The sequence below is a fragment of the Bubalus bubalis genome, chromosome 11 (assembly GCF_019923935.1).
Source record: "Bubalus bubalis isolate 160015118507 breed Murrah chromosome 11, NDDB_SH_1, whole genome shotgun sequence".
NCBI lineage: Eukaryota > Metazoa > Chordata > Mammalia > Artiodactyla > Bovidae > Bubalus > Bubalus bubalis.
In genome coordinates, this window is record NC_059167.1 from 88,601,479 (window position 1) to 88,622,364 (window position 20,886).

Below are 20,886 nucleotides of genomic sequence, written 5' to 3' on the forward strand. Positions count from 1 at the left end.
ACATCACAATATTCAAAGGTAGACATGATGACTTTGTAACAGTATTTTTCACCTTTACAGATTCAAAAATTGTATAGTAACTTGGAGAGATGTACAAACAGATTTTTGGCACACTTAAAAAAAAATCTCAAAGCCATCCATTGGAATGAAAATAAGTACTGATACAATCTCTCAAACGCATTAAAAAGAAATAAAGCCATGACTAAACATGAGCAGGAAATGATTTGAAAGTGAGAGTTTTAATTTTTATATTTTATTTTATTTTTTAATTTTTTATTAAAAAATTTTTTTTAATTTAATTTTATTTTTAAACTTTACATAACTGTATTAGTTTTGCCAAACATCAAAATGAATCCGCGTCCAGGTTCAATGCACGATACTGGATGCTTGGGGCTGGTGCACTGGGAGGACCCAGAGGGATGGTATGGGGAGGGAGGGGGGAGGAGGGTTCAGGATGCGGAACACATGTAATTTTTATATTTTAGAAAGGTGACTGCCTATGAGTGATTAATTACTCAAATACTTTAAACTTAAACTATAAGAAGTATAAAGTACTTAAAAATATTTCCTACTTGTTTTTTATTCACAGAGATGCAAACCTACACAATGAATGTAACCCCATGAATTTGTTAGTGCCAACTGCCTATCTCCTCTTGGAAGGTGAAGAGTGGACTGTGAAGATACATTTCTCAGGTAATAGGACCGCAGAGCTGGAAAGGACTTTGACATGATCTAACCCATCATTTCATCTTACAGAGGAATAACAAAGGACCAGAGAGGTAAAGGTCATCCAGAAGCAAGGAGGTCTTTCCAGTTCATGATGGTGTTCCAGTGTCAGACAGATTTGGGTTCATACTCTGGCCCCACTGGTAACTTAGGACTAGAAAGTGAGTATTGGTTTCCTCGGCCACAGAAGGAAATTAATCATTTCTGTCTTGCTGCTGTGTCCTAAGCATCAAGTGAGAAAATGTTTGCTAAGCATTTGATAAATGTTAGCTGTTTACTCGCTTTCCTTTCCCCAAATCTAGTGCCCCTTGCCCATCCCATGCTTCTTCAGTGTATACTGGCATTCCAGATATATGGAAATTGCTTATTAGCAGCTACCAGACATTAGCTCCAGTTTCTGGATGGAGAAAATGAGGAAATTAACCACACGCTAATGGTAGTTCTTTTCCTTCTTGCTTCCCAACATCCACAATAACTCTGACATTGAGGACAGGGAATAACTAGGAAGCATCAAAGCAATCCTTGCATTGATGGAGATATTGGGAAGTTTCTAAGGTTATACATAAGTGGCAAAGATCTGTCCCCTTTTTCTCTTGCTTGTCCTGCTCCTGCCCTTTCTACTTCTTCCACAGCCAAGTGATGCCAATGAAATAGAGCTAGGTAGAGAGCTCTTACGGGAAAATTGAGGTATCCTATTATGAAAAAGCAAAATCCTCATTTTGGTTGTTGTTGTTGTTCAGTCTTGCTAAGTCATGTCTGACTGTGACCCCCATGAACTGCAGAACATTAGGCTTCCTGGTCATTCACTGTCTCCAAGAATTTACTCAAATTCATGTACATTGAGTCAGTGATATCATCCAGCCATCTCATCTTCTGCCACCCTCTTCTCCTTTTGCCTTCAATCCTCCCCAGCACCAGGATCTTTGCCAATAAGTCAGTTCTTCGCACCAGGTGGCCATTTGGTAGAAGAGTAAAATTCACTGAGTACACCAGCAAAGTAGAAATGCTATAGCATCCCTTGATCCCACTGTCCCCTCCCCATGATTTTGGTCAAATCATGCATCTGAAGTGTCAGTGGGTAGTAACTCAAGACATTGATAATATTTCCTACATGAACCATGCAATTGGTTTCTCTGATGATCGACAGTTGATTTGGGTGCATCACACTTGTGAATAAAGAAAGTCATCTTTATCAGCAAATTCAGACACTCCTCAAAAGTGTATAGCCTATTAGGTATTAAAATGTTGATTGTTTACCATGGAAAGCTTAAATTCTTGCTAAAACATGGAGAAATTCATTTCATGCCATCTCTTGCACTGCCTTATTCTAAAAATGCTTCCATCATGTTTCCATGAATTTCCCAAAAGTTCTTGTCTAGGGATAAGATTCCACTCAGAATGCATTCCACTCATTAAAAATCAGTTTCTAAAAAAGTTAAAAAAAAAATCTGAACCTTGTTCATGATTAATCATGCGATACGGTTCAGTTCAGTTCAGTCGCTCAGTCATGTCCGACTCTTTGTGACCCCATGAATCACAGCACGCCAGGCCTCCCTGTCCATCACCAACTCCCGGAGTTCACTCAGACTCACGTCCATCGAGTCAGTGATGCCATCCAGCCTCTGTCATCCCCTTCTCCTCCTGCCCCCAATCCCTCCCAGCATCAGAGTCTTTTCCAATGAGTCAACTCTTCGCATGAGGTGGCCAAAGTACTGGAGTTTCAGCTTTAGCATCATCCCTTCCAAAGAACACCCAGGGCTGATCTCCTTCAGAATGGACTGGTTGGATCTCCTTGCAGTCCAAGAGACTCTCAAGAGTCTTCTCCAACACCACAGTTCAAAAGCATCAATTCTTTGGCGCTCAGCTTTCTTCTCAGTCCAACTCTCACATCCATACATGACCACTGGAAAAACCATAGTCTTGACTAGACGGACCTTTGTTGGCAAAGTAATGTCTCTGCTTTTCAATATGCTATCTAGGTTGGTCATAACTTTTATTCCAAGGAGTAAGCGTCTTTTAATTTCATGGCTGCAATCACCATCTGCAGTGATTTTGGAGCCCCCAAAAATAAAGTCTGACACTGTTTCCACTGTTTCCCCATCTATTTCCCATGACGTGATGGGACCAGATGCCATGATCTTCATTTTCTGAATGTTGAGTTTTAAGCCAACTTTTTTACTCTCCTCTTTTACCTTCATCAAGAGGCTTTTTAGTTTCTCTTCACTTTCTGCCATAAGGGTGGTGTCATCTGCATATCTGAGGTTGTTGATATTTCTCCCGGCAATCTTGATTCCAGCTTGTGCTTCTTCCAGTCCAGCATTTCTTATGATGTATTCTGCATATAAGTTAAATAAGCAGGGTGACAATATACAGCCTTGACGTACTCCTTTTCCTATTTGGAACCAGTCTGTTGTTCCATGTCCAGTTCTAACTGTTGCTTCCTGACCTGCATACAAATTTCTCAAGAGGCAGGTCAAGTGGTCTGGTATTCCCATCTCTTTCAGAATTTTCCACAGTTTATTGTGATCCACACAGTCAAAGGCTTTGGCATAGTCAATAAAGCAGAAATAGATGCTTTTCTGCAACTCTCTTCCTTTTTCCATGATCCAGCGGATGTTGGCAATTTGGTCTCTGGTTCCTCTGCCTTTTCTAAAACCAGCTTGAACAACTGGAAGTTCACGGTTCACATATTGCTGAAGCCTGGCTTGGAGAATTTTGAGCATTACTTTACTAGCATGTGAGATGAGTGCAATTGTGCAGTAGTTTGAGCATTCTTTGGCATTGCCTTTCTTTGGGATTGGAATGAAAACTGACCTTTTCCAGTCCTGTGGCCACTGCTGAGTTTTCCAAATTTGCTGGCATCTTGAGTGCAGCACTTTCACAGCATCATCTCTCAGGATTTGAAATAGCTCAACTGGAATTCCATCACCTCCACTAGCTTTGTTCATAGTGATGCTTTCTAAGGCCCACTTGACTTCACATTCCAGGATGTCTGGCTCTAGGTCAGTGATCACACCATTGTGATTATCTGGGTCGTGAAGATCTTTTTTGTACAGTTCTTCTGTGTATTCTTGCCACCTCTTCTTAATAGCTTCTGCTTCTGTTAGGTCCATACCATTTCTGTCCTTTATCGAGCCCATCTTTTCATGAAATGTTCCCTTGGTATTTCTAATTTTCTTGAAGAGATCTCTAGTCTTTCCCATTCTGTTGTTTTCCTCTATTTCTTTGCATTGATCGCTGAAGAAGGCTTTCTTATCTCTTCTTGCTATTCTTTGGAACTCTGCATTCAGATATATCTTTCCTTTTCTCCTTTGCTTTTCATTTCTCTTCTTTTCATGGCTATTTGTAAGGCCTCCCCAGACAGCCATTTTGCTTTTTTGCATTTCTTTTCCATGGGGATGGTCTTAATCCCTGTCTCCTGTACAATGTCACGAACCTCAGTCCATAGTTCATCAGGCACTCTATCTATCAGATCTAGGCCCTTAAATCTATTTCTCACTTCCACTGTATAATCATAAGGGATTTGATTTAGGTCATACCTGAATGGTCTAGTGGTTTTCCCTACTTTCTTCAATTTAAGTCTGAATTTGGCAATAAGGAGTTTATGATCTGAGCCACAGTCAGCTCCTGGTCTTGTTTTTGCTGACTGTATAGAGCTTCTCCATCTTTGGCTGCAAAGAAGATAATCAATCTGATTTCAGTGTTGACCATCTGGTGATGTCCATGTGTAGAGTCTTCTCTTGTGTTGTTGGAAGAGGGTGTTTGCTATGACCAGTGCATTTTCTTGGCAAAACTCTATTAGTCTTTGCCCTGCTTCATTCAGTATCCCAAGGCCAAATTTACCTGTTACTCCAGGTGTTTCTTGACTTCCTACTTGTGCATTCCAGTCCCCTATAATGAAAAGGACATCTTTTTTGGATGTTAGTTCTAAAAGGTCTTGTAGGTCTTCATAGAACCGTTCAACTTCAGCTTCTTCAGTGTTACTGGTTGGGGCATAGACTTGGATTACTGTGATATTGAATGGTTTGTGATATGGTACATAAGACCAACTTCCCCTGGAGGGAAAAAACCCATGGAATCACAAGGAATTTGTTCTTGTTTAGTCACTAAGTTGTGTCCAACTCTTTTGCGACCCCATGGACTCTCGCCCACCAGGATCCTCTGTCCATGGGATTTCCCAGCCAAGAATACTGGAATGGGTTGTCATTTCGTTCTTCAGGGGATCTTCCAGACCCAGGGATCAAACTTGTGTCTCCTGCTTGGCAGGCAGATTGTTTACCACTGAGCCACCAGGGATGCCTGTAACAAGGAATACTAGTTTGGAAATCAGAAAACAGAGGCCTTGATCTAAAGGCTGTCCCTAACTAGGCTTGTGACCACAGGCAAGCCCCAGCCTTTCTCTGCCTTGGTGTTCTCCACACAAAATTAAGAAAAAGCAACTGTAGATGTTATAAATTCACCTGCTTGATGGTACAACCCAATAACTACAATTAGGCTTCAGCTACAGAGAAACTGGGCAGCAGTAGCTCAGTCAAGTCTGCAAGTTAAACTGAGACATTTATTTCCTACAGTCCAACTAGTAGTCTAATCAGTAAAGCTGTTAAACTTGCAATAATATTTCACTGATGTGTACCAGAGCGTTGCAAGTTATAAAATTTCCAATTTAATTTTACTGCATCCCTGAAGCCGTAGTAATTAGAAGACAAACTCACAGTGAAGATGTTTATAGCTTCAGGGGTGATAATTTTGAACCTGTCCCGCAGGTCACTTCTGTCCTCAAGGTTCCCCGATTTGACAGCTGCCTGTAGACTCAGGATTTTATTGTAATACAGCAGTAACTCGTCATTCATTCGATGGGAGCAGATGTAGATGACGCTCACTTTGGCATCTGAAAACAACAGGCGCAATGTTAATTACTGGTATAAAGGTAAATGACATTACGAACTCTGGCATCGGATTGATGTTGTGCAGTTTAAAATAAAGAGCATATCCAAAAGCCACATTCAAGTTAATTTAGATTGGTTTTGCACAGATCCTAGCAATTCAACTGGACTTTTTAAACTTTAGCATTTCTCTAAAAAAAAAAAAAAAAAAAAAAAAGACAACACCATTACCAAAAAGTAGACACAATGATTCCTTCAGAAGGAGAACTGAGAGGTACCATGGAATTGTACTTTCAAATAAATACATAGGGATTTAGCCCTCAAACTCCCATTAACCTCAATGGGAACTGCATACTGCTTTTAAAATTCATCCCATTAACTTTAGTAAATTATAAAACCAAGCTATTAACTTTAGAAAGCTGATGAAATTGCAATTTCTTATTCTGCTTGGACTTGGGATTGTTCTATCCAAATAAATGGTCTGATTATGACCATAGCAATGATTATTTCAGGAAAGCAACCTTTTCCTTTCTCCATTCCCAAAGAGGACTATATTACTTAAATAGGACATCTAGTGATTCTTGGTTTAAAGGAAACACTATCTTAATTTAACTGTTCTCCTTCTTAAGATGTGCTTCTTATTATGTGCATAGAAAGAAATCCTAATTAAATTTCCCATCCAAATGGAATAGTAAGATGAGATTACCCACTCCAGGCTGCAGAATATTTTAGGGAGTATGGACAGGAGCAGCCAATGGAGTCACTCGTTGATTCGTAAAATAATTGACTGATCACTAGGGACAAAGCACTTTGCTGGACACAAAAGGAAATATAGGAATCAAAGCAACTGAGGTGTTGCCTGTGAGAAGCCACATTTCACATGTACTGCTGCTGCTGCTGCTAAGTCACTTCAGTCGTGTCCGACTCTGTGCGACCCCATAGACGGCAGCCCACCAGGCTCCCCCGTCCCTGGGATTCTCCAGGCAAGAACACTGGAGTGGGCTGCCATTTCCTTCTCCAATGCATGAAAGTGAAAAGTGAAAGTGAAGTCGCTCAGTCGTGTCCAGACAGCCCTAAAACATGGTGGAGGGTGGTAGATCCACGGCACATGCAGAACAGGTGCCCAGGAAAGGTCAGAGGGGGAAGCACTGTAAAGTGTTTCCTTCATCAAGCAGGGTGGAGAGGAGAGGATGCTAAGACTCCTGTGTTCAGTTTGGCAGAGTATACAGAGCACAGACTGATTAAATTCTTGCTCAGCTGCATGCAGGCTGGAGTACATTATTTAATCTTTCTAAGCATTGGTTTCTTCCTTGGTAAATAGAGAATCAAATCACCCAGGGCACAGAGTCTGGGAGAGTATGAAATGAAAGAATACACACACACACACACACACACACACACACACACACATACATATACAAACACACACACACTCACGTAATGCACCTGGTGCAGTATCCAGCACATAATAAGTGCTCAACTAACAATACAGATGCACCAATCTGCCCCTAAGCCCACCCTGACTAGGCCAGCTAACAGTGATTCTACACCTCGCCCTCCACACTTGCGCTCCTTTTCATCAGTGCCTGAAGATGTAACACGATGAAGTAGTGTCCTCTGCTGTTCCATCTTGTTGTTCCAAATCCTTTGATCTTGGCTCTCCAGACTCTTTAAAGGTAAGGTGTATGCTTTAAAAAAAAAATCCCCCATGCCCTGGTATAATGTCAAGTGTGCAGGAGTCAGTCACTCAATAAATATTTGTGAGTTGACCAAAGGGATCTGGGAGAATGGAGAGATTCAGGAAGTTGAAAGTCATACACAATAGTGAGATTCACAGCATGCAGGAGAAACCTGTTCTGGAAAAGAGCATTTTGTGGCTAGAAGCAGTGTCTTCTGAGCTGGACCAGAGGTGGGCCCAGAGTAAGTGCTCCATAAATGTAAATACTTAAGTGGCTCCTACTTAATGTCGAAAGCACATTGCCACATGAGCCTCAAAATAAATTAACCGAGGAGACAGCAGTTACAAAACTTGTATTCAACTGTTGAATGATCAAATTAGTAATCACAAATCTTGTATTTTCAATAAAAGTCTAGTATCTTATCACACTAGTAGTTTTTAAAACCAAACTAGTGGGGGTTTTTAAGTATAAAAAAAGGACACAAAAACAAACAACAAAAATAATAAAGATTCCATAGCAGAAGAAAACTAAATTTTTCTTGGGAAGAAATTTCTGGGTTACAAATAATAAGAAATCATGTTGTTAATTTTACCTTTCTTGCTCATTTTGGGCAAAGGAATGTTATATCACTAACAGTAATATCCAGTATTATCCAGTTTGACTGTGAATCGACAAATATTCAAAATTAATTGGTGATTTTGGAAAGGAATTAATGAGAAGATAAAATTGTTTTGATTGCTAGTCAATAGTCAGGATCAGTGACTCTCTTGCTTAAACTCATCTACAAGTTGAAAACATTAGCCACTGAGGTCTCCCCACCTGATACCCTGACTTTACAGCCAATATCTGAACAAGTCTTAATGTGTGATCAGATTACCTTTGTTTCCCTTGAATAAGCAGAAAAATAAACACCTTTTACTAGGAATTAATGGAATTTAAAAAATGAAATCATTGATTCTTCCACAAATTACCACTTATTTTCCTAGTTTCTTTATATTTTTACTTCACAAGCAAGGACTTTTCCTATCTTCTCATTTTTCTCTAAACTTTTATTACTTCTCTTGAAGGGGTTTTCGGATTGCATTGTTAGGTCATGAAGATGGTATACAAAGAAAAGGCATTTGGTTCTAAATTCTCAGAAAGGTTCATATTAGCAAAATTTTCCACTGTAGGTAGACATAGACTGAATTATTGAGTTATTTAAAATAGAAGCCTAATATGTTTAAGTTTTCTCTAATAAAGAGAATCCTTGGTAAAGAAATTCTTTGCTGATGGTTTGGACTATAAATATACAGAAGGGTATATAAAAAGCTAAAGAAAAAAATTAATCAAATAAATTAGAGCAAAGCCTGCCCTCTGCTGCACTTCAGTGGTTTCCACCCAGTCAGGTTTTTAGTTGAAATAGCTCAGCACTAACAAATCAATCTTAAGTCATTAAAATAATTTTTGTAAGGCTGGAAAACAATATTAGTGCCTAGATAATAGATTAAAGCAATTACCCTATTATTATTTTAGGACACTGTAAATTTCTAGTACTGATGTATTTTTGTTACCAAATGGCATTTATAAAATAATAATGATGCTGAAATATATATGAATCATGTAAAGTATGTCATTCCAGGGAGCCAGCTAAGTTGGTCATTGATAATTTAAAATTCTTCCTTGTTTTGCTTAAATAAGGGCCAAAGCAATTATATTTTAGCAATACTAAGAAGTTCTTACTTGGAAACTTATTAAAAAAAAAAAAAAAAGGCTAGTTTTTTGTTTAACCCTGAATTTCTGGCCAGGATCTCCCATACTGATTCAATATTATTGCTTAGGCTTTGAAACCTTTATTCATTAAACCTCATTTCAAACAGTGTCAAACAAAGCCATAACATTCTTGTATCCTTCTTTCTGGGCCCCAGGTTGGTGTCTGATTTAAAACTGACCAAACCAGTACTAGAACTCGACTCTTACAAAGATGTGTCTATCACTCAAGGTCTGTGTTTCTAAGAATTCCCTTCACTAGGCACTTTCTGTTTTCTCATAGCTAGATACTGCTGCTGCTACTGCTAAGTCGCTTCAGTCGTGTCCAACTCTGTGCGACCCCATAGACGGGAGCCCACCAGGTTCCCCCATCCCTGGGATTCTCCAGGCAAGAACACTGGAGTGGGTTGCCATTTCCTTCTCCAATGCATGAAAGTGAAAAGTGAAAGTGAAGTCACTCAGTCATGTCTGACTCTTAGCGACCCCGTGGACTGCAGCCCACCAGGCTCTTCCATCCATGGGATTTTCCAGGCAAGAGTACTGGAGTGGGGTGCCATTGCCTTCTCCGATATATTTAAATAGAAGCTTCTTTTAAATCTATATTCATTCCCCTCTTATTCTTATAATGAAAACAGAATGTACAAAACCACAGTTCTGATACCTCCACTCATTCCTCATAATATAATAGACAATATTGACACAGATATAAAACGTTGACTTTCTTCACTGCCAGATTCAGTAAAAGAAGAAGAGTTGGGGCTATAGGAGAGAAATCCTTATTCAATCCTGCAGCAAAGAGAATTAGAAAATTACCCAAGTATATTGGTTAAAATGTCACTCATTTATTCAAGTTGACTTCACTATAAATGTTCTTTAAAACGAAACATTCAATTGCCCTACAAGTAGAAGTACTTTTCAAAGAAGCCTTTTACAAGCCTTTTCTGTGTAGAGTGAAAACAAAAACATTTAATCAACATTCATTGATAAACATCCTGAAGAGCCATTTGTGTAAAAGTATTTACTATACCTAAGATGTCACACAGCCTCCCCAGCTGCGTGTTCTGCTGTGTGTTGAAATCGGCAATATTTTGTCGCACAGGCTGGGAATAACCTAAAAGGCAAACCAGATGTCAAAATTCAGAAAGAGCAAGCCAATATGGTAAAATGGCACAAGAGGATTTCAGTGTCATGGTCTACATTTCCAGAAAAGAAATGTCTCTGAAGCATCTTGCAGAAACAATCCAACTCCTAAGAATGAGGTCCTTGCTCCTCAAGGGATTAAGCATTACTCTGGAAGATGTGCTAGGCAGCATATTCTGCAACAGGGAGGTTCATATTTTTCAATACCAACAAAGCTGCTGGCAATCAGGATCACAGAAACATGGGAAAGTTTTGGCAATTTAACACGAATGTTTAAAAGAGTACGTAAGAACATTATGCTCAGATTTTAAAAATATTTTGCCTTTTCAACCCATGCATCTGATGTGACATTTTGAAGTATGTCCTGGAATCATTCTCAACTGATACTCAGATTTCAGACAAAACCCTTGCTGTTGCAACTATGTATTTAAATAACTCTAAATACTAAAGAAATATGCTTCTGCTCACACAGTCAAAAGAACTTTAACTTTAAAGGGCAATAGAGGTTAATGTAGGTACTTTGTCAGTACTAATGAAAGCCCCACCATTTCTTTTGTGTCCATTGGAACGGCAGAAGGAAAACACATGTGAATTATTGTCCCAAAATCTTCTACAGCAGGAAAAATTCCTGCTACTTCAGGGGTTAAAATTAAAAAGTGGATCAAAACATGAACTTAAAAGGCATGCATACTCACAAATATACATAATTGTTTATACAAAAATCAGCAACTGTGGGTGTAACTTTTAAAACAATAATGAAATTGCTTTTCACATTTTGAAGAGATGCTTCAATGCCTCCTTGTGGTTAGTGAGCCCAAACACATGTTTCAAGTTAAACTGCTGTAGATAAAGTGATTTTAAATACTACATCTTCGAGATGTGACAGATTTCCTTTTCAGCATAAGGAAAACTATAGCAATTCAGGCAACAGGGCTTCAGATCAAATGAACTCTGATAATTGGCTCTTTGCTTTGATGTTAAACACTAGACAACGTCTGGAAATTAAATGAGTTTACAATTCATCTAAAAGTCTCCCTTTAGCTTTATGCAGATGAGCTTAAGAACTAAAAAGGCAGAAGGACAAGAGGGCTGCTTGAATTATTTTTGAAAAGTTATTAATTTCTAAAATAATCTGGGGAACTCTTGCACATAGGAAAGTTAATACATACAGCTACAAACAAGGCTACCTTGATGTGCAGCTGCAATAATGTAACTCTTGGGATTTTGCATATGTATAATTCTGTCTATACTCAGATAAATGTTTAGGAAGATGTGAATATCATCTATCAAGACTATAAGAAGGCAGGAAAATGCCTAGAGAATAAAGTATGATTAAGAAAAGTGCCTGAGAGCATTCTACGAACGCATTTCCTTTCAAAAGTAAAGATAAAAGGCAGTGTGAGATGGCTCATTAAAATGATGTCCAATTTAAAATATAAAGGATGTCTGATCATGTTCTTGCCACATACGCAGCATGTAAGGAAGCCCGTGTTTCGATCAATTACTTGAGGTCAGTTTTCCAACAAATTACTCAGTACCTTTGTTACCCTGATCAAGGAGCACATAGAGTGTCATGCAGGATTATGATAAATGCTTACTCAGTTAACCCTACAAATGCACCCATATTACAGAACCGTATATTAACAATCTCAGGGCATTGTTACAGAGGATCATATGGAGCAACTGATAGGAAGATATTTTGTAAACTGTAAGTTACTGTGTAAACAGAAGGTATTTTAAAATTACAAGCTTTTAGGACTTCCAAAGCTTGTAACAGCAAAAACAAATTCTGCCACAGCAACAGATCATTCCACATGGGCAAGATACAGTGCAAGGCACATTTCCATCAGCAGAGCAGAAGTTAGGAGTCAATTTTTTAAAAAGTCAGATTTATTATGTTTTGTACATCCACAAAGTACACATGTTGACACCTGGGTGAAAAGACCTCATCGATGTGGGCAGCATATATTAAATAAAATAGTGACTTAACCAGGAAACTGTCAGCATGGATGTTGTGGGCCTGAGGAGTTCAGCAGACGTGGCCAGTGGCAATGAAACATCATACTTTGGAATACAATCTACAAAGTCATGGATACGTCAAAGGTGTGACTAGAAACACCAGAGGAGTTTTGAGAAATCTTCTACTTCAACCCTCTTCATTACAGATAAGGAAACTCGGGTAAGTCCCTTGTCTCTTTTCCAAGGTAACATACACTTACAAATTATTATATAGTTCAGATACCACATCTTTAACTCTTGTGACAAATGTGCTTGTGTCAAGTGAGAGAGAAGACAAGACTCCCGGTGTGAGGAGAGAACGCCAGAGGGACAAAGAGCTTTTGCCAATTTTCTCACTTTTATTTTCAGTTGCTATGTCAGGCAGAATAATGGCCTCCAAAGCTGTCCCCATGCTAATCCCCAGAACCTGGGAATATGCTAGGTTATATGGCAAAGGGCAAATAAAGCTGCAAATGGAATAAAGATTTCTAATCAGCTGACCTTAAAATAAGGAGATTCTCCCAGATTATTTGGCTGGACCCAATGCCATCACAAGGACCTTAACTGTGGAAGAGGGAGGTGGCAGAGCAGACTTAGAGCAGAGGTGCCTACAGAAGAAAGGCACAGAGAAGCCACGTTGCTGGCTTTAAAGATGGAGGAAGCAGGCCATGGCCTTTCCTTGTCCATTACATTGCGAGTGGCTTCCAGAAGCTGGAAAGGGTCAGAAAACAAATCCTTCCCTAGAGCCTCTGAGGGAATGCAGCCCTGCACACACCTTGATTTTAGCGCCTTTCACACTTCTGAACTATAGAATTATTACTATGAAGCAACAAATTTGTATTGTTTTAGCCAGTAAACTGTGGAAACAATAACTGTCAAAAATTCTTAAAAATATGGGAATACTGGACCACCTTACCTGCCTCTTGAGAGATCTGTACACAGGTCAAGAAGCAACAGTTAGAACCAGACATGGAAAAATGGACTGGTTCTAGATTGGGAAAGGAGTACGTCAAGGCTGTATATTGTCACCCTGCTTATTTAACTTATATGCAGAGTACATCATGAGAAATGCTCGGCTGGATGAAGCACAAGCTGGAATCAAGATTGCTGGGAGAAATATCAATAACGTCAGATGTGCAGATGACACCACCCTTATGGCAGAAAGTGAAGAGGAACTAAAGAGACTCTTGATGAAGCTGAAAGAGCAGAGTGAAAAAACTGGCTTAAAACTCAACATTCTAAAAACTAAGATCATGGGATCTGGTCCCATCAGTTCAGTTCACTTCAGTTGCTCAGCTGGGTCTGACTCTTTGCAACCTCATGGACTGCAGCATGCCAGGTCTCCCTATCGATCACCAACTCCTGGAGTTTACTCAAATTCATGTCCTTTGAGTCGGTGATGCCATCCAACCATCTCATCCTCTGTCATCCCCTTCTTCTCCTGCCTTCAATCTTTCCCAGTATCAGGGTCTTTTAAAATGAGCCACCTGTTTGCATCAAGTGGCCAAAGTATTGGAGTTTCAGCTTCAATATCAGTCCTTCCAATGAATATTCAGGGTTGATTTCCTTTATGATGAACTGGTTGGATCGCCGTGCAGTCCAAGGGACTCTCAAGAGTCTTTTCCAACATCACGGTTCAAAAACATCAATTCTTCAGTGCTCAGCTTTCTTTATAGTCCAATTCTCACATCCATACATGACCACTGGAAAAACCATAGCCTTGACTAGACGGACCTTTGTTGACAAAGTAATATCTCTGTTTTTTAATATGCTGTCTAGGTTGGTCATAACTTTTCTTCCAAGGAGTAAGCATCTTTTAATTTCATGGCTGCAGTCACCATCTGTAGTGATTTTGGAGCCCCCCAAAATAAAGTCTGCCACTGTTTCCCCATCTATTTCCCATGAAGTGATGGGACCAGATGCCATGATCTTAGTTTTCTTAATGCTGAGCTTTAAGCCAACTTTTTCACTCTCCTCTTTCACTTTCATCAAGAGGCTCTTTAGTTTTTCTTCACTTTCTGCCATAAGGGTGGTGTCATCTGCATATCTGAGGTTATTGATATTTCTCCCGGCAATCTTGATTCCAGCTTGTGCTTCATCCAGCCCAGTGTTTCTCATGATGTACTCTGCATATAAGTTAAGTAAGCAGGGTGACAACATACAGCCTTGATGTACTCTTTTTCCTATTTGGAACCAGTCTGTTGTTCCATATCCAGTTCTAACTCTTGCTTCCTGACCTGCATACAGATTTCTCAAGAGGCAGATCAGGTGGTCTGGTATTCTCGTCTCTTTAAGAATTTTCCATAGTTTATTGTGATGCACACAATCCAAGGTTTTGGCATGGTCAATAAAACACAGAAATAGATGTTTTTCTAGAACTCTCTTGATGACCCAGCGGATTTTGGCAATTTGATCTCTGGTTCCTCTGCCTTTTCTAAAACCAGCTTGAACATCTTGAAGTTCACGGTTCATGTATTGCTGAAGCCTGGCTTGGAGAATTTTGAGCATTACTTCACTAGTGTGTGAGATGAGTATAATTATGCGATAGTTTGAACATTCTTTGGCATTGCCTTTCTTTGGGATTGGAATGAAAACTGACCTTTTCCAGTCCTGTGGCCACTGCTGAGTTTTCCAAATTTGCTGGCATCTTGAGTGCAGCACTTTCACAGCATCATCTTTTAGGATTTGAAATAGCTCAACTGAAAATCCATCACCTCCACTAGCTTCGTTCATAGTGATGCTTCCTAAGACCCACTTGACTTCACATTCCAGGATGTTTGGCTCTAGGTCAGTGATCACACCATCGTGATTATCTGGGTCATGAAGATCTTTTTTGCACACTTCTTCTGTGTATTCTTGCCACCTCTTCTTAATGTCTTCTGCTTCTGTTAGGTCCATACCATTTCTGTCCTTTATCGAGCCCATCTTTGCATGAACGGTTCCCTTGGTATTTCTAATTTTCTTGAAGAGATCTCTAGTCTTTCCCATCCTATTGTTTTCCTCTGTTTCTTTGCACTGATCACTGAGGGAGGCCTTCTTATCCCTTCTTGCTATTCTTTGCAACTCTGTTCAAATGGGTGTATCTTTCCTTTTCTCCTTTGCTTTTTGCTTCTCTTCTTTTCACAGCTACTTGTAAGGCCTCCTCAGACAGCCATTTTGCTTTTTTGCATTTCTTTTTTTTTTTTTTTTTTTTTGCATTTCTTTTTCTGGTCCCATCGCTTCATGGCAGATAGATGGAAAAAAGTAGAGAGAGTGACAGATTTTATTTTCTTGGGCTCCAAAATCATTGCAGATGGTGACTGCAGTCATGAAATGAAAAGACAGTTTCTCCTTGTAAGAAAAGCTATGACAAACCTATACAGTGTATTAAAAAGGAGAGACATCACTTTGCTGACAATGGTCCACATAGTCAAAGCCGTGGCTTTCCAACAGTCATGCACAGTTGTCAGAGTTGGACCATAAAGAGGGCTGAGCACCAAACAAGTGATGCTTTTGAATTGTGGTGCTGGAGAAGAGTCTTGAGAGTTCCTTGGACTGCAAGCAGATCAAACCAGTCAAACCTAAAGGAAAGGAGTCCTGAATATTCATTGGAAGGACTGATGCTGACGCTGAAGCTCCAATACTTTGGCTACCTGATGTGAAGAGCCGACTCATTGGAAAAGACCCTGATGCTGGGAAAGATTGAGGGTAGGAGGAGAAGCAGGTGACAGAGGATGAGATGGTTGATGGCATCATCGACTCAATGGACAAGAGTTTGAGCAAATGCTGGGAGAATAGTGAAAGGCAGGGAAGCCTGGCAGGCTGCAGTCCATGGGGTCACAAAGAGTCAGGCACAACTGAGTGACTGAACAACAACAACAACAGCCACTAAGCTGTGGGAACTGGTCAGAGGGCAATAGAAAACTATTATGACTGTCCACTTTCCCTTACTCCCAGTAAGAACACCCTCCAGACAGTGTACTCCTTTCACCTCTAACTGAAAGATGGGGGATGGGGGATTGAGATCCCTAATTAGAGCTCAGAATAAGCACTCAGTAAGTATCATTATTGTTTCTATTATTTTTCCTAACCTCAGCTGAGCCAGACTTAAATTCTCTAAAGGAGCTCTACTTAAATGTAGGGAAATCATTATTATAACATGCAGAAATTACTTGGGCTATCAAAATACTGCTCTTCTAGCTTATGGAGCTGATCGACCCTAATTGCTGTCAGATGGACCTGACTTCCCTTTTCTAAGAAGGTTCTCAGTCTTCCCTTGCTATCATTCTCTCACACGCTGTCTTCACCACTTTTCTCATTTTGTCATTACACATTCATTTGCTAGCTTGTTTACTTGTTTGTGGTACATCACTCCTTCCCCCTGCATCACTCTGGCCCCGTTAGCCAGAGTGTAAGCTCCATCAGAACAGGAACACTGTGATACTCCCAATCAAATGAGCCAAGGAAATGTGCCTGAAGAGCCTACTCAAAGAATCTGTCTTTTAAATTCTTAGCCCTTTCTCTATTGTGTTTTCATCCCTCCCTCCTCTCCTTTCAACACTCATGAAGTTGGGTTCTTTGATCTGGAGAATTTCTGGGGAACTCAAGGAATGGTAAGTGGGATTTGTAGCTTTCTCTAGGTCCTTATCCGGAGAAGGCAATGGCACCCCACTCCAGTACTCTTGCCTGGAAAATCCCATGGACAGAGTAGCCGGTAGGCTCCAGTCCATGGGGTTGCTAAGAGTCAGGCACGACTGAATGACTTCACTTTCACTTTTCACTTTAATGCATTGGAGAAGGAAATGGCAACCCACTCCAGTATTCTTGCCTGGAGAATCCCAGGGACAGAGGAGCCTAGTGGGCTGCCGTCTATGGGGTTGCACAGAGTCGGACATGACTGATGCGACTTAGCAGTAGCAGCAGCAGCTAGGTCCTTATCAGCATAGACTAAAACAGCACTGGCATAAAGGGACGCACTCTCTTCCTTACCACCATAGAGAAGAATACAGAATCTTTCTTTATGCCATCCTCATCACCTGCAAAGTATTCATAGTTTGATAAAGTATTCCATCTTTCCTCAAAATATTATTATCTCTGCTTCATATTGAAAAATGGTACCTGAGTGCTGTCCCTCTGAAGTTTTCCAACTATCATATTTTTGGTCTTTTATGGAACCAAGGATGCCCATTTAGGGTTACTAGCTATCATTTCTCCATCTTAATTTCTGCCCTCATCTTCTTTCCCATCCCTGTCTTCACCCCGACACAAACTCCTATCAGATGATGCTAATTGCCTGTTTGCAACCCTGTAAACTAGTCCTGCTAGGATTGACTTTTCCTTCACAGCAACTGCAGAGACCCAAGAACATGAGCAAGGCCATGCTAAGTGGCCATGACTCCTTGGGACTGTGGGTGCCTTTGTGACAGGCCCCTACTGCTGCAGTAAAATCAAGTATTCTTGAACCCTGCTTATTACTCTGTGGTTGACTCCTACTTTATTTTGTCTCCAAGTCCTATACCATACAATTGTACCTAAGGCAGAGAAGGGGTTAAGAACAAATTTCCAGTTACTACACAGTTGTCATTCATCCCGTCATTCTGACCTGAGGTGGGAGTCACCCATGTCTCAGTTTGATGAACTGGAGCAGTGGTTCTCAACCTTTTTCCCATTTGGAAACCCATCACAGGCAATGTTCAAATGCATCACACACTCCAAAGGGCATTCGCAGGGTTACAAAAGCAGTAGCTTTAACTCTATCCCTTTCTCTTCCACTCAAGAAAGCATATAAGATGCAAGCTGAGTGAGGGTGGCATTATTATAGAAATCATCTTGAATTGTTCCAATTCATAAAAAGTTAAACATTAGCGAAACTTTGGACTCTAATAATAAAAATTTAGGGAACACAGAACATACTTTACAAATGATTGCACATCAGCATCCTGCAGTCATCTAGAGAAATGTGATCTAGACATTATGGTTATACCCTGATTTTACTTACTTGTGCAAGTGTGAAAGCACAGGATACTGAGGTAGGAGATAAGATTCAGCAAGAGGGAGGCCTGTCTGGGTTATGTGTATGGTCCATCCAGTGCCAATTTGATGAAAATAAAGCTGAGGGTTGGGATTACCCTGGGGGTCCAGTGGTTAAGAATCTGCCTTCTACTGCAGGGGATGTAGGTTTGATTCCTGGTCAGGGAACTAAGATCCTATATGCGGCAGGGCAACTCAGCCACATGCTGCAACTTGAGAAGTCTCAGCTCTGCAACTAGAGAAAGCCCATGCACCACAACAAAGACCCAGAGCAGCCAAAATAAAAACAAAGCAAAAACAAACAAACAAAAAACAGATTAAAAAACTGTTTTGGGGGGCTTCGGAGGGAAATTAGAGAAATTTGTGATGAGGTACACACAAGAAACATAGGAGGTACTCAAATCTTTGCTGAGTTTTGAAAACATTCTCGAACCAAACTGGCCAAATGGATTCTGTACGGTGCTGAAAGCCTTTCCCTCAAGAGTGAAAACTTTTTCTCATTCAAACTTTTTGTCAGTGACTGGCATAGCACTGTATCCAACTAAAGTCAGTGATTCTCAAAGCGCGGTCTGGGGACCTGGCGGACAGGAGGCCTGGAAGGTTAAAACTCTTTCCAAAATAATACTAAGATGACATTTCCCCTTTTCAATATTATCCTGCCACAAAATATAAGTTCATTGATTTCAGATTCCACATTGAAAGTAAATCTTAAAAATAATCACTGTTGAGTTTTGATATAAAATCAAAATAGAGTCTACACAGTTATCCGAAAAGGCTATAAAATATAAAAAGTATTCCTCCCTTTTCCAAATACTTACCTGTGTGAGGCCAGGTTTTCTTCATATGCTTAAACCAAAACAGTATATTGCAACAGACTGGATGCAGAAATAGACTGGAGAATCTTACTACCTTATATTAAGAGATGTGCAAACTTGTCAACTAATGCCATTCTTCTCACCAAATTTTTTTTGTTTGTTTTGGAAAAGAAAGGGTCTTTTTAAAATAAAAATATGTTTTCATAGGTTAACATTGGTAATGTGCTTACTATTGCTATTTTAATATAAACTATTTTTAAAGTATCTTAGTTTTCGTTCCTAATGTGGTAGATATAGACAGATATAACCCACATAAACCAACACTCTTTAGGGTCTTCAATGGTCTTTACAAGTGTAAATTTGAGGGCCACTGAACAAAAATTTTATTATTTTTTATGATAAGGAGATGAAAAATATATTTTATCTTAGTATAAGTAAGACTTTCTTTGAACCATATCCTAATATTAATCATTTCATCCAAAGCCCAGGAACTGATGTCACTTGACACCCAATTGAATGCTGTTTCTGTATTTTAGGGTACAACATCTGATAGATAGCTCAAGTCCACATGGGTCATTTAATATTACAAGGTCATGGGGCCAGCCCTGATCTAACCAGTGAATGCATGTTGATGTGGATTACTTGGATGAATACAACATGGATGAATAGAAATACGTTTTCATTTTAATTGGGGATATAAAGAAATCTGAAAGTTTTAAGGATACTTTATTCCTGATCCTCAAAGATCTGGATTTTCTGGGAACTGCTGTCTGGAAGATCTTGGCAGTACATGTGTTTCAAAAATCTAGTGTGGCAGAATCATAACTAAACTGAGGATTTCATCCTTCTTGCCAAAATACACTTTGAAGGCTGCAAAGATTTGACTGAAAGTCCTGATTTCCCAGCCCTGAGGTGAAAGCAGAAGAAATGTATCGAGTCTTTGAGTTGTCAGCTTGAAGTGGGAAAGTAGAAAAGGGTCAATGTGCTCAGAGACACAGTAAAAATGTGATTCGAGATATACTCCTCTGGGCTCTGGTCCCAAACCTGATCACAAATGAAAGTGAGCACAGTTCTAATCTTCTGGTGAAACGGGAGCGGGGTTAGGAAGGAACTGTCTCATGAGCATTTGGGATATAGCAGTTGTGCATAAAAGTTAGAACCTCTATCTTTCAGGCTTTTGTGACAATACAGAGCAACAGAAAAACATTTTCATGAGCCTTGCAGTAACAGGATCCATAATTTTATGGACTGGAGTATCTTCGAGACCAGGAATTCTGTTAGCCTCAAGGATAGTTTGCTGAAATAATGCACAGATGGGAAAAAATGAGGCTGAACTATATACATTCCTTTTTGCCATTAAATAGGCAATGAAATAAAAGACCACATGGAGAAAAGGGGAAATCCCACCTCAATACATGATTCCCTATTTGTATTTTAAAGGGGGAAGAGAAGTGACAGAGGACAGTCATCACTGGGAGTTTAATTGGTTGGCAGCAGCCTCATATACCTGTTCATGGTATCAGAACCCCATACTCGGCACATCTCATATAATGTTAACATATTTTAAAATGCCAGTGAGCTTAAGAGTAGCAGCAAGTGATGCACTGGAATAAAGAAGCACGGGGGTTGAATTAAAAGTGGAGGAAGTAACCTGGCCAAAGAAACTGGAAGCAGAGTTCGTTTGTAGGTTTTATTTAGACCTCTGATTTTTCTAGAAGAATTAGGATTCTTTGTTGAAGTTCTTACTTAGCTTGACCGATAGATTTTACTTAAAATAGATCCTAGTATTCTATTCCTGCTATGAACCATAGTAGATTATTCTGTTATAATTATATTTCATTAATAAAAATGATAAAAATGTGCAATATCCAATTAAGAGATGAGCCT

The 20,886-nt window shown here is 39.7% G+C and overlaps 1 protein-coding gene across 1 annotated transcript in view; it reads right to left on the reverse strand.

The window, feature by feature from the left end:
- The window catches only part of IQCH (IQ motif containing H), a 224,238-nt gene that overhangs the window by 93,265 nt on the left and 110,087 nt on the right, over positions 1 to 20,886 (reverse strand). Inside the window, exons 12-13 of the mRNA XM_044925394.1 lie at positions 10,065 to 10,148; positions 5,439 to 5,614 (exon numbers count right to left, since the gene is read on the reverse strand). Of these exons, the coding sequence (XP_044781329.1) occupies positions 5,439 to 5,614; positions 10,065 to 10,148 (260 nt within the window). The remainder of the gene's footprint in view (positions 1 to 5,438; positions 5,615 to 10,064; positions 10,149 to 20,886) is intronic.